Source organism: Xyrauchen texanus, chromosome 5 (assembly GCF_025860055.1).
Source record: "Xyrauchen texanus isolate HMW12.3.18 chromosome 5, RBS_HiC_50CHRs, whole genome shotgun sequence".
NCBI lineage: Eukaryota > Metazoa > Chordata > Actinopteri > Cypriniformes > Catostomidae > Xyrauchen > Xyrauchen texanus.
Window position 1 is genome coordinate 51,152,160 of NC_068280.1, and position 26,247 is coordinate 51,178,406.

The 26,247-nt window shown below is 40.2% G+C and overlaps 1 protein-coding gene across 3 annotated transcripts in view; it reads right to left on the reverse strand.

Moving 5' to 3' along the window:
• Positions 1-26,247, reverse strand: part of farp1 (FERM, RhoGEF (ARHGEF) and pleckstrin domain protein 1 (chondrocyte-derived)) — a 96,814-nt gene that overhangs the window by 26,813 nt on the left and 43,754 nt on the right. For 2 of the 3 annotated variants that reach the window (XM_052127083.1, XM_052127082.1), the window contains exons 3-13: positions 15,842-15,946; positions 15,710-15,752; positions 15,529-15,607; positions 10,857-10,954; positions 6,846-6,960; positions 6,556-6,703; positions 6,194-6,289; positions 5,879-6,045; positions 5,582-5,650; positions 4,593-4,668; positions 3,950-4,148 (exon numbers count right to left, since the gene is read on the reverse strand). In XM_052127083.1, coding sequence (XP_051983043.1) covers positions 3,950-4,148; positions 4,593-4,668; positions 5,582-5,650; positions 5,879-6,045; positions 6,194-6,289; positions 6,556-6,703; positions 6,846-6,960; positions 10,857-10,954; positions 15,529-15,607; positions 15,710-15,752; positions 15,842-15,946 — 1,195 coding nt within the window. The remainder of the gene's footprint in view (positions 1-3,949; positions 4,149-4,592; positions 4,669-5,581; positions 5,651-5,878; positions 6,046-6,193; positions 6,290-6,555; positions 6,704-6,845; positions 6,961-10,856; positions 10,955-15,528; positions 15,608-15,709; positions 15,753-15,841; positions 15,947-26,247) is intronic. The other variant, XM_052127084.1, reaches the window with a different exon arrangement.

Below are 26,247 nucleotides of genomic sequence, written 5' to 3' on the forward strand. Positions count from 1 at the left end.
GTTAAAAATTTAAAATCACATTTTAGTGAACTTTACAAAAAGCTATTTTATAAAAAAAGGTGAGAATTCTATTTTGGTCACCGGCAATCATAAATTACAGTTAATTGGGTATGTTGAGGGGGTGAGAATTATATACATTTGATTTTAACAGTGGCATAAGCGAACTCTTTACTATAAATATCGTCAATTGTTTCTCATGTAACGAACCCAAAAAATGCAGTGGTCTAGCGAGTGGTCTTGCGAGTGGCTTTGCGAACACTTTCCAAAACTTTTCACTGACGTAATCCTTACCATGCAAAAGTAAGGAATATTTCCCAACAGAAAGAGTAAAACTACAGAAATACAGAAATACAACTGTTAACTTCTTCAAAGTGTAATTCTAGAAAATGCTGTTTTAGTAAATATAATTTTTTTTATTATTATTATTAATAATACCAATTAAACCAATTTACGATTGACTGATATTGCAAAACTTAGGGGTGAAAGATTCGTATAATTTTGCATTCTGAAAAAATGCAATTCATAACACAACAAAAGTATGTTGCATTTAGCATTAGCATTTAGCATTAGCGCAAACTACTATGGTCATTTTCTCTTTCAGGAATTGTACGGTCATGGCAGACAGTTTACAAATAATCCTAATACGTATATTAAACCCGTGACACGTTCATAGCTAGCTATCTGAATAAAAACACATCCCGTTTAATCGCTCAGACATTTGAATGTAACTCTATCGCCCCCTTGAGTATGAAGGCTTATTACCACCATAGTTACACAAGAACGTCAAAGTATGTGAATCGTGACCACACGCTTGGAAGGTGTTAGTCAAGCATTCGTGTACACGCTAGCGTCCTTGTGTAGAGTGTGGTTCTGATCTAAGTTAAACACAATGTAAAGCTAGTGTAAAAAAAAAAAAATCAGATTTAGTGATAACATATAAAATCGAACATAAGGACATTTTGAGGACTGCTCTTGAAAACCTTTGTAACTTTTCTAAACTTCACATACAGAGTTTCCAAACTCGTTTCTTACTCGCAGTCTGTCCAAAGCATCAACATCTATGCCCACTTTTAAAGACCACTGCCTTTCAAGGGTCCCTTCTCAATGCAAAAGTCTTTAACATATATGAAGAGGACAGGGCTGCAAAATGCCGAGACAAGGTCAGGTTGACATGCTTCCAGGAGAGAGGAAAAAGACAAGGTGAGGCATTCCAGAGATACATGCTGGTTGAACAATGTTGACATTAGACAGAAAAGGTTTCGTAAGCAATGCAACCTGAGCACAGGTTAATATATTACTTATCAGGTGTACATCAAGCATTGCAAATGCACTGCAGACAGATGACATTGATGAGGACCGCCAGAGATTTAGAAAGGAAATTAAGTAGCGAAGCAAAACAAAATGACATCTTAAATGTTTTTGTTTTTTTAAAGGATTGATACATTCTGCTAAACAAAGCTAGCATGAATGCATCATGGTTGAGTTAAAATCTTTGACATGCCACACAAATAAAAAAGCTCATTAACTGTTGAAACATAAACAAAGATTTATATACCACAGTGGCTTCACCAAGCTAACAATTGGAGCTCTGGAAGATATAATATAATACCCATTAAGTTAGCATTTATCCTTCTTTATGTCCACAAAATCTCATGATGAAGCAAAGGAAGACTGTAATTTACCTAACACACCACACAGCCAGTCAGTATTGTACTTTACAACAACGCAAACTTAGTTCAGGTTTAGACAAAAGTTAGCAATAAGACCCCCCGCTTATCACCAAAAACAAGTTGGATTTATAAACTAGCTAACCTGGCTGTCACAAAGTGTTAGCCTCCATCTAAACCCTCAAAACTACACGTTAACACAGACAAGTATGTGTGTAAACAATGCCACACAACAGTACCACATAAAACCACAAAATCTTGAACATCTATGGTCATAAGACCACTATTTTATCACTACTACTACTATTACAAAAAGCACGACATTAGCCAATGCTATGGCAAAAAAAGGAAAGGTGTGCTTATTGTATTTACAGACAGTCAAAGTATAGCATCTTTTGCTATATTTTTGTTGCTACAAAATTACAGTAAGTAATATTTCACAGTATCACACATTTGGCAAAATTGAATGACTACTTAGTGGTCATGTGGTCAACAGCAATACAGGCAAATTAAACATTAGCAATACTATTAGCTTTCACGCCCTACCAGCAATCGCATTTACAAACATGGCACTGTGTGGTAGGACTTTCAATTCCCTTGTTAATCTGAAGATCTTGGTTAATCTTGGTTATTCTAAGAGTACAAGGGCGCTCACACCAACAGCTATTTGCAGCTACAAAACAAACTCACTTATTTTCAATGAGAGTTGGCGATTTCAGGTAACATGGGTGCCAGAGGCCATTGGCGATGCCAACATGTTAAGCAGAGTTCATATTTAGATTTCGGAGCTCACGTGATCCTCTTTCTGATACAGCTGCTCGAATGGTAAAGGCTACTTGAAACCAACTGCACAACTACTTGGCGACATCCAATTATTCAATTGCTGTCAATGTAAATGCCCCTTAGTAGTTTCGAATTCAGAAAATGTAAAATATTAAAAGTATCTATTTCAGGCAAAACACTCCAGTCTTCTAACACTCCAGATTTGACAAAAATAGCATAATAGCATCTTGTTAACTGTTTTAAGGCTGCAGTGTGTGATTTCTGCAACACTAGCGATATCTAAACAGAATACAAAAATAATGACTGGTTTGCTAGTGGTACAGAAACTATTTTGAGCATCTTGACTGGGTCATCCAAATGGCAAAAAAGGGTGTATAGTCAACAAACAACAATAGGCACACTTCGCCCTCTCTAGCAATTGAACAAATGCGCCCCTTCCGTATCTTTGATGGGATAACCATAGCCATCTCCTCCCCCTTGGCCCTCATCATCAATTTGGAGACTGCCAAATGAGAACTTGCTCCGAGGCAAAGGGGAGGAATTGGCCGCCACAGGGTTGCCGTAGACTAAGGGCTGACTGTAAGAGTTGCTGCCTACATCCGATTCGGTATCACTAGACTCAGTTCCACTACTAGTAGAACCATCTGTCAAATGGACTGGACTACTGTGGCCATTACCACTCAGTCTGCTTCCATAAAGTCGCTGGATTATGTTGGATCGACCTTGACTTGTGACTGTAAGCCCACTAGCAGCCACACGGTGCTCAAGGGCTGCCATACGTTCAGCCCTCGAGACCACCGCTCGTGATTCACGAGCAGGGGTTGAACTTAAATGGCTCAGAATCATCGGATCAGTGTCGGAGCGGTTACGCATGCCATTTTGGAGTTTCTGCAAGTGTGGTGATCGATTGACGATTGGGGAGTAGCTTCCATAATGCTGAGGTTTGCATCCAGATCGGCCATTTGTAAGGTGATGGCTGCCTTCATCCCACCGGTGATGCCAAGTAGAGCCAATCGACTCTGCTTTGTTCAGGGAGCTGGTTTTGTTAAAACTGCTCAACACTGGGCTACAGTTTTCACTCCTAGATCCTACATTATGACCAGGTGGTGGCACAGGGCCACGTCTGTCCATACCCTGAAACAATTCATCCAACAAGGTGCTGCTTAACGGAGGTGCACGTGGTGAGCCGTTACCACAAAATGACCCATTAGACAACTGACTACCATTGAAGGTTTCAGAACTCTGACCCAAACGATGGCTGGTCAAATGAGAATCCCTAAATCTAGACTTGCTTGTCACTTGTCCGATTTGTTGAACTTTTCCGTAACCATTATTATTGCCCATTTTACGACCGACTGGCTCAACCTCATCACTGTCATGTGTGTGCGAGTGTAACCTGGTAATCCGGCCTTTGACCAAATCATATTCGCTATCTATGTCACTGCAGTCGATGTAAGGGATCGAGGAACTGCTACCCTTGGTAGCATGCGATGCTAGACCTGTGCTCAGATGCTCGGCCTGCTGTTTAGATGGCGATGGCTTTGCTCGTGTATCAGCCTCATCGAAGGTCCCGTTTCGGCATCCGTTGGTCTGTAAGGTTAGGTTCCCAGTGTAATCCTGGTGAGCCAAGTTTTCAACAGTCACTTGGGTGCGCCCAAGAGGTGAGTCCGCCACATGTCCTGAAGCACTGGCATTCCTCTGCAACATGAAGAATACCCAAAGAAGAATGGAAAAGGCAGAGAAATATAAACTGACCAACCTTGACACGGTCTTAAAGTGTGAACTGCTTAGGAAATATTAGTACATTCCTACACTACTAAAATTCAGATATTCAAGGCACCACTTGGGGTTCCACAGCTTCCATAATGGAAGAGCCTTCTGGAGAGCCTTTAAAAGAGTCTAAAATATCCTATTTAAGTACTCAAGGTGCTTTAAGATATATTTCAGGCCTCAACACTTTTATCTTATGAAGAGGATGCTGTCCATTGACAGTACTTAAGAGTTCTTGCAGGACCTAATGGTAAGTTTCCCAGAGAACTAGAAGGGTTTCTGGAGGTAGCTGAGGAACACCAAATGATGCCTTGAGAATCGCAAAATGTTTACAGTGTATTGTGTTTGTATACATAGCTGGATTATACTCACCTCTCCCTGACCCTCAGAGCAATACGTGGGTGGCAATGGAGAAAGACCACTGTTGGATTGGATTTTACTGTGTTTTCTGAGGACGGAAGATTTGAAAAGATTGGCATAAAGACATTCACCGAAACTCTTATGAGACAAAAATCTGTGGCCTTATTCCAAGCATTTTGGCTGATCGAATTGCTGTCCAATAGTGGAAAAACCCTTATAAAAAAAACACAAAGGGTGCTTTCACACTAGTTTTCCGAACTCTGGTGTGCACCCGGGAACCACTTGAAAAGGTGGTCTTGGGCACGGTTCATGTGAACTTTGGTTCTGATTATGAGTGCAATCGTCCTAAAATCACTGAAAATAACTGCTATTGATGAGGTACGTATATCTTGAGTCTTTGCATTCTCCTGGTCACAATTATTATGGTATAATGCATTTGTCATACCTTCTTCTCTCCAGATACCTTCAGAAGGCAGCTTGCATTCTTCACATCTCTAGCAACACATAAGCAGGCCGGCGGCAGACAAATGCTCCCATTCTTCATCTTTGCACATTCAATGCATTCACCAACAAACCCAAGTAATGTTTTGTGCATGTATAGTTTTGAGTGGCACATTCCTCTATAACACAGTGAAACTGGCGTCTTTCTCCTGAGCCGTTACTGTGTAAACAGTTGCTACTTGTATTCTCAGTGGTGCTTATGTTGAAGGCACAATTGTTCCTCTGTTTGGACCCAAATAATATTATGTGAACAGAGACCAGTGGGGGCAGGGGGAGGGATCCAACTCGGGTTCGGAGCAAGCAATCGAACCAAGTGTGAAAGCACCCTAATATTTGATCATTCAGAATGTCTAAAAGACTGTGTCACTGGTAAACTATACTGCCTTAGATTTGCACGCAATGCAAGAAAAACAGAATGCAGCCATAATTAATTGGCCAGGTGTGAATGGAATGTGGATAAACATTTAAAATTTAAACAATGGTCAACGGAACAATCTCACCTTTCAAATGGAACCTTTTTGAATTCAGAGTCCTTTACGTAATCAATGACCTGCCTTTGTGTGCGGCCACTAATGAAACAAAAGATCACACATGATAGGTTTAAAAATAAAGAGAGGAGTCGTAAAACGTCACAAAATTCTGAAAATACAAATCATTGTAGTGATAATAGAATTTGCAATGGAAATGAGGAAATATTGTAAAATAGAAGCATTTTCACCAGTGATCTGGAGACGTTTGGGCCCCTGCAAAAGACAACATTTGGGTTCTACATTCCTACCGTATGCGCAATTTGTTACCTGAATCTGAAGGAGGAACCCCTGGTGAAGAGCACCGGTTTGGGTTTAGGTTTGGGTTCCTCAAAGAGGCGGAAAAAGGCGTGATACTCCACGCAGATCTTCCAGAAGACCTTACAGCAGTCCCTGCTGCCCATCATGAACTCGAGAGTGTCCTGACAGTTACTCTGCTAGAAAAAAACAAAACCGTTTTTTCTCTATTTATATTCTAATAGACAACTGGAACACACAGACACCGGGCCAAAAATGCTGACTCCATAAACCAATCGGATAATCATTAATAATACTCGAACCATAACGGGGAAAAAAAACACTTACGTTTAAGTCAGGACGTAGTTTTATGAGAAAGCGTTTCCTCTTGAAACTCAGCTTGCGAACTTTAGACCAGTTAAAAGCATTTATTTTGGTGTGTCCCTTTAAAAGAAGACATAGGATTGCATTTAAGGACAATTCATAACAGAGTGACCAAACGTGCCGCAAATTCGGCACTCATTATTTTCACGTACAAATCAGCTTTGTTGCAAACTCTTCATTGTCGCCAAAGGTTCAACTTCCGGTTAAGAAAACCTCACTTCGGGCAAACATTTGCGGCTAAATGCAAGCTCAAATGTATGTGAAAAGTAGGGTAATGTTATATTTAATGCTTCTTTGTTTAAAACAAACATTAATGGTTACCTTACCTGAAAGACCAGCACACCAGAGTGAGCCACAGCGAGGCTGAGTTTAGTTCCTTCTCTGTCTTTTGCAGGGTGAAGACGCACTCCGTACATCTCCAGTTTTCGGGCAATCTCCAAGAGCTGGTAGTCCGATTCAGCAGGTGTTTGACCCCTGTGGGACATTTCACACCAAAAGCTCCGAAGTTCATACAATAACAACTAAACTAAAACAAGTCAGCCAAAATGAAACTGACAAGACAAATTGAAAATGCTAATTTAAAGCTAATGGCTAAGACTACACAGTTTAAACTCACCCGTGTTTGCGATGATATTCCATTATTTTGTCCATCAGCGTGTCCTGATCAGGAATGTATTTGTTGTTGAGTAGATGTTGTTTACATTGCACCTCATCAAAATCTCCAATCTCAGCTGTCACCATAGAAACACGCACAATTATATATGCACATTTACATCATTTATAATGAAGCAATAAGCCAATAGAGGCCAAGACACCAATGTCAAATAAATGATTGGTCCCACTTTATATTAGGTGTATTTAACTACTGTGTTCTTCCATTCAAATACAAACGAAACAATGTATTTGTGTGTAACTACATGATGTTCTGCAGACTTCTCTTGAGCCAAAACATTATGACCACTTACAGTTGAAGGGAATAGTAGGGAAATGATATTGATCATCTCAAGGTCACATGTCAAGGTCTGGGTATATTAGATTTACATTTATGCATTTGGCAGACGCTTTTATCCAAAGTGACTTACAGTGCACTTATTACAGGGACAATCCCCCCGGAGCAACCTGGAGTTAAGTGCCTTACTCAAGTACACAATGGTGGTGGCTGTGGGGATCAAACCAGCAACCTTCTGATTACCAGTTATGTGCTTTAGCCCACTACGCCACCACCACTCTCCAGGATTAGATGGTAAGTGAACAATCAGTTCTCATTGTCAATATGTTGAATGCAGGAGAAATAGTCAGGAGTAAAGACCTGAGCGACTTTGACAAGGGCCAAATTGATATGGCCAGACAACTGGGTCAGAGCATCTCTAAAACGGCAAGGCTTGTTGGGTGCTCCCGGTCAGCAGTGGCGAGTACCTACTGACAGTGGTCCAAGGTCAAAAGCGCCTACAATGGGCACGTGAGCGTCAGAACTGGATCTTGGAGCAATGGAAGAAGGACGGCTGGTCCTATGTGTCCCGTTTCGTTTACGTCAAATGGACTGTCGTGTACGTGTGTGCCGTTTACCTGGGGAAGTGATGGCACAAGGATGCACTATGGGAAGAGTTTGATGGTCTAGGCGATGTTCTGTTGGGAAACCCTTGGTCTGGCCATTCATGTGGACGTCAATTTGACACCTACCTAAACATAGTTGCAGACCAGATACACCCCTTCAAGGCAATGGTATTCCCTGATGGCAGTGGCCTCTTTCAGCAGGATCATGCGCCCTGCCACACTGTACACACTGTACACATTGTCCGGGAATGGTTTGAGGAACATGATGAAGAGATATAGGTGTTGACCTGGCCTTCATCCGATTGAGCATCTGTGGGATGTGCTGGACCAACAAGTCTGATCCACAATGGCTCCACCTCACAACTTAAAGGACTTGAAGGACCTGCTGCTAAGGTGCCAGATACCACAGGACACCTTCAGGGGTCTTGTATAGTCCATGCTTCGGTGAGTCGGTGCGGTTTTGGTGGCACACGGAGGACCAACAGCATATTTGGCAGGTGGTCATAATGTTTTGGATCATCAGAGTATATAATAAGTACATTGTATCAAATGATTAAGTAGATAGTAGTTTAAGACCACTAATATAATGAATTACAATTACTAACAATAAATTTTATTGAGGCAAATCAGCTGTTTTCATTCTTTTTATAATACACAATATTGAACATATAAGTGTATTCTATGGATGGCTCTTATAACAGCTTAACCCAAAGTACTTGGTGTCCATCTCCCTTCATCTCCAATCTCTATTACTGATTCTACACTAGTCCACATCTTCCTCAGTGCCAGTGGTTACCATAGCAACTAACCAGCCTTTGATGTTGTGATATGGAGTCAAAGCTTGTTTTACATGATCTGAACAAGGGACAACACTGATAATCTGCTCCATCTATTCAATATGCATGTCATTTAAATCAGTGTTTCTCAACTGGTGGGTCGCAGCTGTGCTCAGATGGCAATGACAATACAAGGAATTTTCTTCCATTGAAAAAGTTTTAATGGTAGCCCAGAAACAATTCAGGGCGGTCGAGGCCAATTTAATGCTAATCATCTCATGTACAGCGCTTCATACATGCTAAATATGCTTCTCATCTGAAACAAGCATTTGCACAGTGCAAGCCTGGTTTTCGTGGGAGTGTGGCGTGAGCCATCAAAGAACCACTCGTGCCAATGATCTGCTCTGGCATACTGGAGCATGCGCGTCAACCTGGCTTCCCTTGTTGACACAGGTCAGACCACAAAACTAAAGCAACCCATTTGATTCTTAGTGACTTTAAAGCACTAAAGAGGAAGTCGAGACAGCCCTGACATTATAAACCACACCGACCAGGATGAGAGACAACACTGTGCTATGCACCAAAATAAAAGGTTTTTAAAAAACATAAATCACCATTATAAAATGTCTCACGATTTTAAAGTAGTAACAGTAACTGTGGTATTTTGACCAAAATGGTTTAGTGTAAAGGGGTTAATGGAAAGGAGGAGGTGAGAACCGGCTTGTAATACGATATAAATAATAGTTTAATATAAAACTGAACCAAAAAGACGGAATAACGACCCGGCCCCACCCTACGCCCTGCCACGTTCCTCCCTCGTTCTCTCAGGCCGGGGAGCCCCCGGCATGACGTGTACACCCCCCCACCCTTACTCTGGGGAGGGGCGTGCCTTCCGCCCCATCTGCCGGCAGGTCATACCCATCTACCTGGATGAGGAAGGGGACAAGGGGAGGGAAACAAAAAAAAAAGTGTGGCACCTACCCGCCATAACGGCGATCGTGCCAAAACAACAAAACATTTAAAAAAAGAGAGGGAAAGGCCAACACGGAGCGGCAGTGGGAGAGAGCGAGAGAGAGAGACAGAGAAAAAAAAACACTTGCTCGCCGGTTCTCCGATATGCCGTAGCTTGGTCCGCAGCCACTCCTCCATCCTCTAATGGACGACAGCCGCGACACCCCGAGAGGATCGGAGACAGTCCTGAGGCCCCTGGCAGACAGAACGCCCCGCCACGTTCCGGTGGATGGAAGGGGTCTCCCCCGCCCCTGGCAGCGGTCCTCCCGCTCCAGGTGGTCGGCCAGGAGCCCCTCCACGCTCGCGGTCGGCGGTATCAGACCCCGGCGCATTTCAGCGGCTGGTAGGGGTCTCCTCCGCTCCAGGTGGTCAGTTAGGAGCCCCTCCTCCCCTCGAAGTCGCTAGCCGTACCTCCGCTCTTAGGCAGCCAGGCTCCTCCATCCTCCAGCGGATGGCCGCGGCTGCTCCGTTGGGGTGGATGGTAGTGGCGAGACTCTACTATGGTGCATCCCTCCTCCTTCCCGGGTTTTCGGCACCAGTGTAAAGTGATTAATGGAGAGGAGGCGGCGAGAACCGGCTTGACAATATAAATAATAGTTTAATATAAAACTGAACCAAAAAGACAAACACGCACACAGGTGTCGGACAGCTGTCCGTAAATCTCTCTCACTCCCTGTCCCACTGCAGTATCCAGGCCTTTATCCCTCTCGGGGGCTAGTTAGCCTGATTAGTGACCGGGTGAGCATAATCCCGACCCGGCTCCGCCCTCCGCCCTGCCACATTTAGTTTCATATTAAATAATTATTAAGTAGAATCTATTAGATCACGCTGTAATTTTGGCAGCCGTAGTTAAAAGTTTCTGAATGTGTTTAGGCGACTATTCTTTCATAACAAATACTATCATTTATTTTTGTTTAAGAAAGACTAGCAACATTGATCTAACCACCCTAACGAGGAGCCATCCATGGTCCTATTTGACAAAATATAAGCAAACAAACAGAAGTCTTAAATTAGCCGAATCTCTTCGAATCAGTTCAGGTGTATCTCTGCGATGTGTTTTGGACAAAAGTTGTAAAAACGGAGATCGACTTTTCATTTTTGGACTAGTCAACCATGGCGACCAATTCCTAATAATTAATAGAATAAAGCCCAATTTGTTCAATTAAAAATGTCTACACAAAATCTCCAATTAACTTGATATGGGCGTATTTGATTTGCCCTCCAGTTACATTTGTGCCGGATCGTTTGTGTCTATGTGGTGTACATCCACATGAAGGGGCTCTTACACTGCACTATATGAGACACCAGCAGGGCGGCGCTGCTGTCATTGCAGGTCAAGCGTCCACTTGCCAGGTCATGTTTTATCTGCAGGGCAAACAGGTACCTGTCGAAAGAGAGCGGGACATCATTAGAGCACTTAAGAAGAGACACCAAATTGAAATGACAGAGATAATCAATATCAAGTGACAGATGCTAATTGACTGAATTATCAGCACACAGTCATTAAAGCACAAACACTATTAAACCAGGATGGATTCTTCAACTAAACACAACGGTTCCCACAACTTTTGCCCAATGAATTTCCAGTTGTTTATGATAAATAGCTATTTTTAAAATGTTTTTATAGACATTATTTATTATAGACAAATACTTCCACAGTCATCATGCTGAGAGGAAGACCAAAGCTAGCTTGTAACTCAAACTTCAGTCGTGTTTTTAAAGGACACGCAGCATCAGTGAACTATAAAGAGGCGAGATACATGGATGGTCTAATGGCGTTTGGCAACGTTTCTCTCTCGGTGTGTCCATCTGTTATCTGTTCTCATGCCAGACACATTTACTCAACCAAAACAATCATCGTTCAACTCACTCAGCGGGTTTGAGTTGATGTTCAAAATGTACTGAAAAAGAGTTCAGCTGTATTTACATTATCCGTCAAACAGATTTTACAGCTTGAAGAGTTTTAAAGAGACATTACCAATGTTCTTGGATGAAGCATTTTAGGTTTGGCAGAAATATAATAAATGCCATCTTAGGACAAATAAAAAGTTATTTCGCTGTAGTCGCCCTGATGGTAAAACGTCACCGGAGACCCAAAAAATGGAAGGTGTCTGACTTCTCACGCTGTGCTTTTTCATTTTCTTTTGAATGATTCTGGACTTGATTAAACCAACAGGGAAATGTGGTTTGCCACACAAGTCATTCTGTCAGGACACCCTGCATGAGTGCGAGTTCAAATGTATTATGTCCTTGTCAGGCAACAGCATGTCAACACAAACAGCCACAGAATATAAAAATGTAGTTTGGCCATTACAGTGTGTTCAGAGTGAATACAGGCAGTATCATGATTTAAACGTCAAAGACGTTTATTTTCGAAAGGGGAGATACATTACAACTAGGGCTGGGCAGTTTATACCTCAATATTTTATTTTCAGTCTTTTGACAGTTTTCAATACACAAAATCATAGTTATGTCTTGCTCTGAAATGCCTTACAGGAATGATTTTATTTGCAATAAGAGAGTAACCATAATTTCTACCAAGCAGCCATTGTTGCAAAGGAGACTGGAAAGGCTTAAAACATAGTCAAAAAATAAGTACAAATATAGTTCAAAACAAAGCCGAAAAACTTTATTTTAACCTGTTGATGAACACCCCTTTTTGAGCACAAAGCATGAAAATGACCTGAACTTAAAAGGTTGTATTTACGGGACCCTTTGGAGTTCGGACACAGTTGGGATATCTTTTGAAAGAAGACACTTTGGGCTTTATTTCCCAAGTTTCAGTATTAATATATGTTGTTATTTTATAAAGTTATTGAAGCTTAAGTTTAATGGAAATATTTTGTGCTGAACATGTTTTTATAATCTAAATAAACAATAATAAAAGTAACAAGAAATACAGAAATACAATGTTCACAAAGTCACGAGTCTAAAGAAGTTACTCTTCAAATTTGAAGATGATCGAATAATAAATGAGGTTTCTGTGAGCTTTAATCTCTGTAAAATCCCTGGAAGTGTTCAGAGTAAAATTAGGCTCCGCCTCTCAAGACGACACTAAATCTGACGGCACTGCTCGACTATTATGAATAAAACTATGCCGCATTTTAAAAATAGACTTTGGAGATGGGCTGGTTTTGTTTATGAGACTCTAATATATCAGATCATAAACAGTTTTACAACATGAATGCTGCTCAGATTGCAGTTTGTTGAAGAACGATGACGAAGGCGAGATCTCATGTAAACAATGGAGAATATATCAATATTTCTCACATTTATCACTTTTATGGACAAAAAGTGCTATTGGATGTTTTTCAATGAACGCTTGTCATGGACGATTGACCCAAGTGTGTTGAACTGGATTCATCTGGTGATCGCGTTTTCATAATAAAAGTCCCGTTTTGATATTGCATGTTTTCATTTGTACTCCTGCACAAATAACTCAATTACTGTTTCTGGAGGATTACTATTGTGAAACAGAGATCGGATATCAATGTTGAACCCTTAGACCTTTGAAAAGATGTATCATCTGTTAACATAAATTACATTTATAGATGGTAAATTATATATTAAATGTAAGCAGAGTGACGTCCCTCCCGCGTGCCGGGGGATTGCGTATCAACAGTTTAAGGTCCAAGCACATGTGAAGTGAAGATGTCCAAAACAATCAAACTTGACAGAATTGATGGGCCATTGAAGGGTTAATTAGCTATAGAAGGGTTAATTAATGACCATCATCCATTCACTATTAGGTGCTGAAAGCTGATTGGCTGCTGGTGGCCATTTTTGTTGTGTCAAATCAATATTTTAAAGATATGTTAGCATTTGAACCAAAGAAGCATCAAGTCAAGTTCCAACTTCGTTGATGAAATGGTTGCACAGTAATGATGATTTTTCTTTAGTTATTGCGCCCCCTATGGGCAGACTTAATAATTTGGCACGCATCCTCAAAATGTCTACCTGTCAATGTTTACCAAGTTTCGTTTAGCTTCGTGTTTACAAGAATATTTTATAGGTTTGTAACTTTGAAGCGCTTGTACAAATCAAAAATTATTTTGATCACTTTTTTCTGGAGGGTCTTTAGATGATGTATACCAAATTTCAGGCAAATCGGACAAACGGTTTAGGACTACTTTGAAAAAGTATGTTTTTCACAAAATTCTAAATAGATACATAAATATACTAGGGATGCCAATCGATACATTTTTTTATTTATTAATTAATTACATGGTGTCAAGATTAATTAATCGCATATACAAATATTTGCTGAGAAAGCCCCTCATATAAAAATAATTAAATATATAATGATGAAATAATGATACATATACATATATAGACATATACATATATATATATATATACACACATACATACATACATACACACACACACACACACACACACACACACACACACACACATATACATACACAGTTAGGTCCATAAATATTGGGACATCGACACAATTCTAATCTTTTTGAGGGTGTGTGTGTGTGTGTGTATATATATATATATTGTGTGTGTGTGTGTGTGTGTGTATATATATATATATGTGTGTGTGTGTGTGTGTGTGTGTATATAATATGTGTGTGTGTGTGTGTGTGTGGGTTTGTGTGTATGTATGTATATATATGAAATATAAATATTCAGATAATTAAAATGCATTACATTCTTGTAGCAGAAGAGTTCATCATTTATAAGACAATAAAGCGGTTTTATAATACAATGTATTGTTTACTATCATATTATTGATCACAAGTCAATTATTGGCACACAGTTCACAGCAATCCATTTCACAAGTGAATTTATCTATCAGAGATTTATTATGAGGGCTTGTTTAAGGACCGTCAATGTACACCTGCGTCAGACATGCTTGTGTCACACCTGGGTGTGCTGCGTCATAAACATAAAATGTTTAGGTCACTGTGTCAAGTTAAATATAGTTTAATACTTAGAACACATCTTGAGATCTCTTAGTTCGGATTTGCGCTCCATCAAGTGTTTTGAACGCAAGAATGTAACGCATGTTTGTGTTGTTCTGCTGAAGTGTTTCTTCACTGTATAAACTGTGTTGCTCATACAGCTGAAGTGTCACTTACTGCCCTCTGGAGTAAACAGGTGGAACTACAAGCTTGCATTTATCAGGAATCTTCCATATTATGGTCCGGGGGCATTGCGATTAATTTCGTAAATTTTTTAAAACGTTATTTTTAGTCAAATTAAACGCACTGAATTAATGCGTTAAATCGACAGTCCTAAAAAAAATACGTAATAATTAACAGCAATTTTTACCTACATTTATTTAAGAAATATACTTTAATACATGACAAACACCACTCTGAGACTTTCGTGAACATTTTAACTGATGACACAAATAAATAATTATAACAGTTTTTGCGGCTGAAGTTAAAATCAGAGACGCTATTAAAACATATCCGTCTTATGAATCTAACACTCGCGAGTTACACGAAAAAATCATAAAATTAGTCTAACGACAGTCATCTGGAAACTTAATGGACGAATAAAAAAAGCACTTTTATATCGTTGCAAAATGTATCAATAAATCACAAGTCATTTTTTTATCACCAGCAAAACCATCACATAAATATAACAAATGTTTGATATATATCGCCCAAGCCAACAGTCTCAGTCAGGAAAGCTGCGGCGGGAACATGTTGTAAAATGCATTTTGCTCATAAATATGAATCTGTTGGGGACCATTACAGCCTGTCTCGGTCATGAATTAAAGGGCACTTAATTTACTTTTCTACAAGAGATGAATAATATTTATATAAAAATGATTGAGAGAGCAATGACTACATTACAACCAAACCAAATAAATACATCTAACAGTCATTTATATGGAAGGCATGCCAGGAATCAAAATGTTGCTGTTCTCAGAAAGATATAATCAATACATTACAATGAAGTCAGTACATATCTACAAGAACACAATCTTACCTGGTCAGCTCCTCTAAAAGCTGACTGTGATCGGGAGGGAAAAACTTCACCACAAATCGTAGGATTGTATTCTTGGGCCCTGCAGAGAAAGAATGTGAAATATGTTGAGGTACTGTTATATCGTAGTTTTCCGACAGCCGTATCCAGTATGAATTTCTAGCGATGCTGATCAGATACATACGTCTGATTTGCTTTAGAATTGGCTTCAGCAGATCCAACCAGACCTGTGAAGAGAATGAAACGAAACAAAAACCAACATTTAATTTCATGTTAATTCCATTAACATAAAAATGAAAAGTGAAGTTTTGCTTACAGTCCTTTTGCGGTTCTCTTGGAACTCTAAGCCAAAGTAATCGCCTTCGATGAGATTCAGGTGAGAGCACACAAGGTCAAACAGAGCCTTTCCAGGAGCACGTTGCTGTGGGGAGAAGAAAATGCTCATTAAGATCACTTGACATGAAACAAAACATTTGAATATGAAGTTTGTGACCTACAGCCATTGAATTAATTTTCATGGTAACTGCGGCTTCTCTGATTGGTGGATCTCTCTTTAGGATTATGGGTAATGTAGTTCTTCCCTGTGAATTTGTATACCAAGCATTTTTAACCCTCCTTTTGTCTTAGGATCAATTTTGACCTGTGACAGGTAAAGAATACGATATACATACTGCATAGTTTTTGGTAATAGAACCAAACGTTGTGACTGTCAAGACCATCAAAAAATAAGTAAATAAATAAAATATTATTATTATAATTTTTTAATCTCTTAAAATGCTCTTACTCCATTAAAATTAAGAATAGAGCTAGACCGATATATCAGTTTTACCGCTTAATTGGTAAATTCTCAAAAATCGACGTATCGATATTTGCTGATATTTTTTTACATTTCGTCATTTCAAAATAAGAGTCCCCAGTGTGTATCAGGCTTGTTTCTCCTTAAAAGTCCTGCGCTATGCTCAAAATCTTTTTTTCTGGTTATTATTGGGATTTTGGTAGGGATGGGCATTCTTCAATAATTTGGTATTAGAATATTTAAGTTCATAAAAAATTAATATTCGAATATTCTATTATCTAAATGAAGGTAATTAATGAGAAAGAGACGATGTAATTTTATTTATTTTTTGTCATAAAGTTGGTCACCGTTAAAGAAAACAAATTTCTAATTATAATCAAAATAAACCTATTTCATGTCCTGTGTTTTTTGTATTTTTAAACAAAAAAAGAACAGAATGAAAGCATTTAAGCTCACGCAAAGTCAAAGAAAAAGAAACCGCTAATGAAGTAGACTGACGCAGTTAACATACAGGACGAGTATAAACACTCGCTCTATAATAGTTATCATGTTTATATTGTATCTCATGTTTTTGTTGAGAAAAACAAGCACATCCACGTGCTCAGTAAACTACACTCATTTATACACACCAGTTTAAATGATGGAATGTCCCTTACCTCAGCTAGCATAGTCTTTCTCCGATGCCATGTTTGTTGTTTACAGAAGCGTTGCGGGTATTACGTTGCTACGGTGACGCTGCTTTACGACGAGCTGCACATATACGAGAGTAAATTGTACACCGCTTATCCAGTACATTTAAACAGAAACCCAGCTTTCTCACAATAACCCGCTTTTCTGGTGTCCATCTGAACATACTGACAGAACCGTTTGCTCAACAAATGTGATCAACTTGTGTCCACACTCAACAGCGCCACCCAGTGCATGCTGTTATAACTGCCAGTTTTAGTTTGTGTGTTCAGGATTTAGTATTTTTACTATTCGAATATTTATTGCAGAACGAATATTCGAATATTCGACTACTCGTGCACATCCCTAGATTTTGGTTAAACAAAAAACTGTATCTGGGATTTTATTCATTTTGAACTCTTTGCCTTTGACCGCCATAGTAATGAAAGAATGTTTTTTGTGACATTATAAATCGGTTTTAAAAACTATTGGCCGATTTATTGGTTATTGGTGTGTCCCACCACTAGCTATCGGTAAAATCCAGTATCGGTCGACCTATAATTAAGAATGTAACATTTTCCCTCTATCATTATACCTTTTGGATGCACAATATAACAGATTTTCAATAAGGGGAATTTTAAGTGCCGTTGGACCATAATCAAGAATATATTAACTTTTGGGGCTTTTCCCCTGCATGGTACAACTCGACTCCGCTCGCTTTTTTGGGGGATTCCCCACTGTGGATAGTACCTGGTACCTGCTACTTTCTTTAGTACCACCTCGGTCGAGGTTCCAAGCGAGCCAAGCCGATACTAAATGTGACGTCAAAATCCTGCAGATCACTGATTGGTCAGGGAGAATCGTCACTACCAGCGTCACTGGATTTGCGACACGGGACATTAACCCGCTAGTTTTAAAGTTAGCAACAGCGATAACAGTATCATTTGTTCAAGCGACTTTCAAATTCTAAAAAGATATGACTGTGTGCTAAACCACACCATGGTCAATAAACGAGGTGCAGACGGTCCTCTCGTTAGTGACGAGCGATACGATAAAGTCTCTCAGGAAGTGTCTCAGCTGTTGGCCGCACACGGCTACCACCGGACCAACCAACTATGTAGGGAAAAGTAAAAACATTTTTTTAAGTGACTACAGAACAATCAAGGAAAAATGGAAGTGCTTCGACCAAATTAGACCGGCGAACAATGGGAGGGTGAGTGCCCTGGACTCAGCCATGATGGAGGATGGTACGTTTTGTTACGTTAACTCGATACTCTTGACCAGCTACTGGAAAGCTTCTAAAGCAACCAGGCCAATTTAAATGCTACACTTGTGTAAAATCACCATGTAACAACTGCTTTAAGCAGCACAATGAGCTAGTAGCTAGCAGCTAGCGGTTGTGTTATTGTTTATTGTTTTCTATTACATTTAAGATGATGTCACGGCAGTAGAGGCGGAGCAACTACGACGATCAGCCTATAATCCCACCCACGTTGAGGTGGCACTAAACTGCAGTGGAAATGCAAGCTCAGAAAAGTAAAGAGAGTCGAGTCGAACCGAACCGCAACGTGCAGTTGAAAAGGTTTTCAATATGGGTCAAAAATGACCTGAAGGACAAAAGCAGGGTTCAATGAAGTTGAAATCACACTGACTTGTGGTTTCTAAACCACAATAACCTCATTGTTAAATCTCTGTGTTAAAAGATGATGCATTATCGATGCATTTTTGATTAAATATCGATTTCACTGTTGCGCTCCATTTGCCTTCGTTATTCTTACTCGCACATATATAAACAGAGCAAATGCAGTACTTTGCATGTTGCAGACTTGTGCTTCAACATCAGTGACCTTGGCTTCTATTTACACTGTGGTAGGGATGAAAGGCTTCATTGAAATGTATAATTATGATAAACGGTGTCTGCAAACAGTGTAGGCAAACACTAAAGCCAACAGCTTGTCTGCAAATAAACATGCTCCTAAATAGCCATCCATTTCACAACAGTTTTAACAAGACGCTCGGCAGAGATAACCTATGACCTCACTGTAAAAGCAGCCAACCCAAACATAAGAGGAAGAAAGATGTCAACATGTGCCGCACAGCTGACTTTACAGTCCCATCAGCATGGTAGAAGAAAGTGGTAAAAGAAAACACACAAGATGGCCACTCAAAACACAGCCACACTTCAAGGTTTACAATACAATGAGTAATGTCTTATAACATTAAAGCACTGAAAACTGAGCACCTTTCCAAAGCTACTTTAAGGTCAAAAGTGCAATCAATGTAGACAGACTTGAGATAGTGGGACAAACAAATGACTTCAAATTTCAGGAAATGATGGAGGCGTATCTCTTTTACAATGAGCAAAATACAGGAAGAGGTTAACCTTGGACAACCAGAGAAAACGCTGTTGCCCTCTTCTCAGTGCCTTCTTAATCTCGACTTCATCACATGACCTGCCAACAAAAATGTCCACCGTCTGCCAACACGTCCATTAAAAAACATGTTAAATCTGGCACATGAAGGACAACCGGAGGATAAAGCTAGCAGTCTTCGAGTGGAAGTAGACTTTCATTTAACATATGGAGAACTTGCACTACAGTACATCTCCCACAGACACACTCTTCTAAGATAAATGAGACGGTACGTCTGCGTTCCTTCGTTCTTCAAGCGTAGCAGAGTTGTGTGCATGTTTATAGTAATGCTAGGCTAGCCACTCCTAGTGAATAATAGTCTCTCAGGACGACATGAAAGGATCATTATAATGTATGTTCTGCAATCATGTTGATCAGAGAGCTCAGAAAAGTGCAAAATGGTATAGCCTAACTGAGGATTGGAGCCTTAAAGTAGTAAGGCTCCAATCTATTTCTAATTAATTAAAAATTAATTTGTATTGATCTTAATTAAAACTGTGAATAATGGCTGTGAGATTTTGTATTGTTGATAAAGAATAGCGATAAAGCTCTCCAGTAAATACTAACAATTTTGACAAGACTGCGCAATATCACAAAAACCAAACTACATTTCTCCTTATTATCAAGGCGGGAAGTTTCAGTGGGAGGAGTCCTGATGTACCTGCAACAGAACATCAACTAGCGGCTGCGGTATCAAGAAACTCTAATTGGACCGAAGAAATAGAGGATAAATGAGCGGGACATTGGCAGAAGCACCAGCGCCTATTTGATGTTTCCTCTGAACTGTCCCACAAGAGAAGAGTTGGAGAGAAATTGCCAATTCTCTTGGACAGTCAGGTCAAAAACATACACATCATACTCTGAAATGCATAACATATGATTTGTTTTTGTATCTCGTATCACTTCTCGCGTGTACTCTGTTGGGAAACGTCTGTTTCCTGTTAGAGTTTTCGGGGATTAATTAACAGTGAAATGTCTTGTAATGTGTTCACCCCAGTCGCGGATTCGTCGTGTAATTTGAAAGCGCTACGACTTCCATGACAAGACAGACAGTTGTGTAATATGAATACTACCACGATCCAAGGTCTTTGAAAGGTCGTGTAGTGTGTCGGAGCCATTAAGGGCAAGCTCGGTGGAATCTGGCAAATTAGCCGCAAACTTGCCACAAATTTGGCATTTATTCAAATGAGCTTGTGATTCACCACAAATGTTTGCCAGAGGCAACAACAGACAATCTGCGTGTGAAAATGATCAGTGGCGAACATGCGGCAAGTTTGTAAGCGTTTTGTGTATTGTTGTTGAAGAACAGCGATTAAGTGTGATAAAAATGTGACCTGGACTTGTACTTATAAGAAGGAACAAATGGATCAGAAGGCAGAAAGTTTAAATCTACAAACCCAGTTGCAACTACAAAACAAACCAAAAAAGTACACTAGCTGAAAAACTCCCACAAATTTTTGATGGGTCCATTGAGGACAGTTTTCCCAGTTTCTCCCAAGAGCATCTCTGATTCCCTTGTTCCCATAGCAGCTGTGGCCCACTGCACAGCAGTCTCCAAACCCACCGGGTACCAGCTGTTTCCATGTGGTACAAGCAGAAGGCTAGAAGAGCCCTGAAGCCACAAGGGAGATGGGAGAGTTGCCAAATCTCGCACCCTCCGTCTGCTGCCAACACCTACCACTGGCACCGGCAACTGGCCGAGGAGCTCCAAGTTTGCTAGCGTGTGATTAAGTCGTGGGCTTCATGGTGACCAAACCGCTGGTGATATGATGTGGGAGAGAGAACTGACCAGGTCAGTAAAGGGTCGTTGAGAATCTGACCCCTAGAGTAAACAGCTGGACTCATGTGAGCAGAGAAATCTCTTCAGAGCATGAGATGTTTGCTTAGACACACCAGCTCAGAAAAGGGCTATGGGGTACGGAAACGGAAAACATTCATAGACTAAAAGAGATTCAAGTCACACAAAATACTGAAACAGCCAAAACTAAAATGAACAATGAGCGAAGGCAAATGCTTTATTTTTTTGTACCTGTGGGCAAACGTATATGAATACACCGGCATCACTTTTACACATCTACAGCAGTTACATTCCACCTACTTTGATACTTAACCCTAAAGGCAAAACCCTAATAGCACACATACATCACCCAGACGTCTATTTGATGTGTGTTTACAAAAGGATGACGTATTTTTTTAGGTTGTTTGCTCATTTGCATTACGTCTACTAAAGTCTGAGCCTAGCCTTAACATGCACGACTAAAGAGAGTCCTCACTGCGGTTTACCTGATACTGCTGGCAATGTCAGCAAAAGCAGATGTCAAAGAGAAAAAAGGCATTATGGGAACCAAGTAGAAAAAAAAGTGAATTTAACATCTTTGATCTTTCACACTGCACTGATCCTCAGCGGTAGATGCACTACAGTAGCTGCATACCTCCCATTCTGAGCTTCTATGTGTTACTGTTATTAGATCCAGATGTTTTGATTCAGAAGCCAAAGACTGCGTTCAAAGCTCTGACTTGTGATTCGCTCACACAATTAAATGCATCAGCAATGTAATTAAACTTCAAAGTGTTATCAGGCTAGAGAACGGATTGCTGAAACTCAATCAGTGTGATCTTACCCTTGATCCAAAATCTACAACGTCCAGCACAGGAAATTCTGCTTATTTCAACAGCTGGCGAGCTTTATCCTTTGTCTGAAGTGACTCCATTGAATATGGTATTAATATTACAATACAATAGAACATATTTAGCTACTACGATGTATAGCTTGGAATAATAACAGACCACACAAGAGGAAGGTGCATTTTAGGGTGGGATATTGTCATGGATGTTCAAGTAAAATATAATGAATAAATATAATGAATTTTACAGAAATGATCAAAACATGTTACTAAACATGTTAAACTGCAGGAGGGGCCTGGGTAGCTCAGCGAGTATTGACGTTGACTATCACCCCTGGAGTCGCAGGTTCAAATCCAGGGCATGCTGAGTGACTCCTAAGCAACCAAATTGGCTCGGTTGCTAGGGAGGGTAGAATCACATGGGGTAACCTCCTTGTGGTCGCGATTAGTGGTTCTCGCTCTCAATGGGGCGCGTGGTAAGTTGGGTGTGGATCGCGGATATGATCCATATACGTGGAGTCTCCGCGGTGTCATGCACGACGAGTCACGTGATAAGATGCACGGACTGACGGTCCCAGAAGCGGAGGCAACTGAGACTTGTCCTCCACCACCCGGATTGAGGAGGGTAACCGCGCTACCACAAGGACCTACTAAGTAGTCAGAATTGGGCATTCCAAATTGGGAGAAAAAGGGGATAAAAAAATAAAAAAAATAAAACAAGATAGACTGCAGATATATTGCTTTCCAATGTTACACTTCCTTTCAGCCCATTTAATAATATAATAATAATATCCATTTAATGTTTACTGCAAATCATCCTGTTCAAAGAAATCTCCAAATTATTCCTATGGGACGATCAGTAAAGCTTATAATTATTTATGCATTTGGCAGACGCTTTTATCCAAAGCGACTTACAAAGCGTGCATTTAAGGTATATATATATATTCTCATACATTATCAACAGCATCAGATGGGGCGGAGTTTAGTGAAGGGTCAAATAGGCACTAAACTAGAACTACTAGTTCGTCTGGCAAGGCAGTTATATTCTCCAACACACTGAGCCACGGTGCACATTTCAGCAATGAAAATGCACAATAGAGACTTGCAGAAATGCAAATTATTCCTTTCTTAAGAAAACAATAAAGCTCTAAATGAATATAAATCATAATTCGGCTATTAATCTTGCCAGAGCTGAATACCAGTCAGCGGGAGTCATACGAGATCTCATTGAAATTCTGCTCAGCTTGAACGGGAAGATCTGACTGCAGCAACAGACTTCCATATTCGCCATGAGAACTCACAGAAAGACACACAATTCTTCAATGCTTTGCTTGGAGAGTTTAGATAATGACCGTATTCATCGGTAGAGAGAGAAGAACTGATAACAATCGATTCAGATTTTTGTTAAATCTTTTTCCCAGCAGCTAAATATCACAGAAGCATCACAGCATCTTTGCTTTAGAAGTCCCCAAAAATAACCTCAGATATTCTAGATAGACACTATCAAAGGTCATTACTAAAGGGCAACAAATTACACAGCAAATCCTGATGTTTCACGATCATAGTAGTTTTCAGTGCATGTACGTCATATTGCACACATACAGTACCACTGAACTCTTGCACTGGATTGCAACTGTTGTGGTTAAATTTTGTAATTGTGAATTGTGTTTATAGTATAAACTAACTGACTGACTGAGACTTCCTAAAACGAACCGACTAACAGACTGACCCACTGACTGACTAACCAACAACAGGGCTCAACAATAAGGACTGCCTGATGGCCCGGGGTCAGTGTGAGAAAGATTCGGGCCAGTTGCAAGAACTGTCTCTTGAAAACATTTAAAAAGAGCTATTTGTCATTTTTGTGTTAGGGCCAGTGAAAATCTGAAGCACTGGCCCAACCGGGTCAGTAGAAATAATTCTTAGTGTTGAGCCCTATACTAACCGACAGACTAACTGACTGATTAACAGACTAAACGACTCACTGACTGACTGACTACTAACTGACAAAAATAACTGACTCAGCGACTGACTAACCAACAAGCTGTCTGACTGACTGACTAACTAAAAGAAACTGACTGACTAACAGACCATCTCAGAGATTAACAAACTAAATGACAGACTAACTAAACTAACCGATTAAACGACTCTGACAATTAACTGACCAACTAACTGACCAACTCATTGACTGACTAACCAAACTAACTGACAGACTAACAAAACTAACTGATCGACTAAACTCACTGACTGACTCAAATTAACTGACTGACTCACTGACTAACAAACTAACTGACTGATTAACCTACTAACCAACAAAATGACTGACTGACAACTAATGGACTGACTGACTAACTAAAACTACCTGACTCACTGACTGACCAACTAACCAGCCAAAAAACTGAAGTAACTGACTAACTAACCAACTAACTGACTGACCGAATAACCAACTAGCTGAATTACTGACTAACCAACTTACCAATTCACTGACCAACTGACTGACTGATTGCAAAACTAGCAGACTCACTGAATGATCAACTAACTGACTAAAACAAACTGAGTGACTAAATGACAGATTCACTGACCGACTAACCAACTAACTGACTGACCGAATAACCAACTAACTGACTGACTGACCGACCAACCAACTAACTGACTGACCGACCAACCAACCAACTGACTGACCGACCAACCAACCAACCAACTGACTGACCGACCAACCAACCGACTGACTGACCAACCAACCAACTAACTGACCGACCAACCAACTAACTGACCGACCAACCAACTGACCGACCGACCAACCAACTAACTGACCGACCGACCAACCAACTAACTGGCTGACCGACCAACCAACTAACTGACTGACTAACCAACTAACTGACTGACTAACCAACTAACTGACTGACCGACTAACCAACTAACTGACTGACCGACCAACCAACTAAATAACTGACTGAATAACCAACTGACTGACTGACCAAACTAGCTGACTGACTGACTGACCAAACTAGCTGACTGACTGACCAACTTACCAAATGACTGACCAATGAACTGACTGATTGCAAAACTAGCAGAGTCACCGAATTATCATCTAACTGACTGACAGACCAACCTAATAACTGACTGATAAACTGACTGACCTGGCAGCATTCTAGCAACCACCTAGAAACGCATTAGCAAGTAACCAGAATAGCAACCACTCAAAACACTTCAAATCTCTCTTTAAGTATTTAAAGTACATACAAACTACATCAATCCCTGGAAACGTTGCTTTGTAGTGAAATACCCACAGTGAAACTCATGTACACTACACGAATAGAACAATTTTCTAAGACTGTAGAGATATGCCATGTTGGAGGTAAAAAGCAGTTTGATTTTCCATTCACATGAGCTTATCTCTGATTGGATGATCATGATGGCAAATAATGACAACTCACAGTACTGCATTTATCGACTTTTAGTTGCCAAATATCTGCCACCTCTTCAAGTGGCCCACCAGACAAAGTCCACCCTGTAGAAAAAGGATAAACTCGCCTGCACTAAACGTCCTTTATAAAGATCCGATTACCATCACTTGGAAACACTTGGCGGCCTTTGCAGCTTTGGCAGCAGACGGCACAGACTGTGCTCAGTACAGACAGCTTCACAATGCTCCATTCATACAGCGCGCTGAAAGAGCTTTTCAGGACGCTTTTGATTATCTTTTTTTTTTACATCTAATGGGATGCACAGGATCTGACGAATGCTGCTGGTTGCTCAAAAGAACAAGAGCGCTCAGTCTTGTGAAAAGTATTGTGAAAATGAGGAGACTTTACTGAAGTGGGATTTTGTTTTGAGCAAAAAGACTATGAATTTTAACATGCAAGAATGGCAAATGAAGCCAAAAATAAGTAGACTTCAAAGTGAACACAAAGGAGATTTTGGGCACAATATTAGGGAATGACGGCCTCAGTCACCATTCTGTTGGGAATTTCTATTGCACATTTTAGCCAAAGGGTGCACGTGTGGAATCACCCGCAAAACGCACATTTATCTGGAAACTACATTTATATTATCCTACATGAACAGAAAGACACTTTCTGAAATCAGACCTAAACGGCTGAGCTCCCAAAAAAGGAAAGTCATTTCAGAGGTGGAGAAAATAACTTACTGATAAAAGATTACTAAGACAAACATGTTTTTCTGTTGGAATAGCACATGCACCAATGAGTCATTAAAAAGAAGA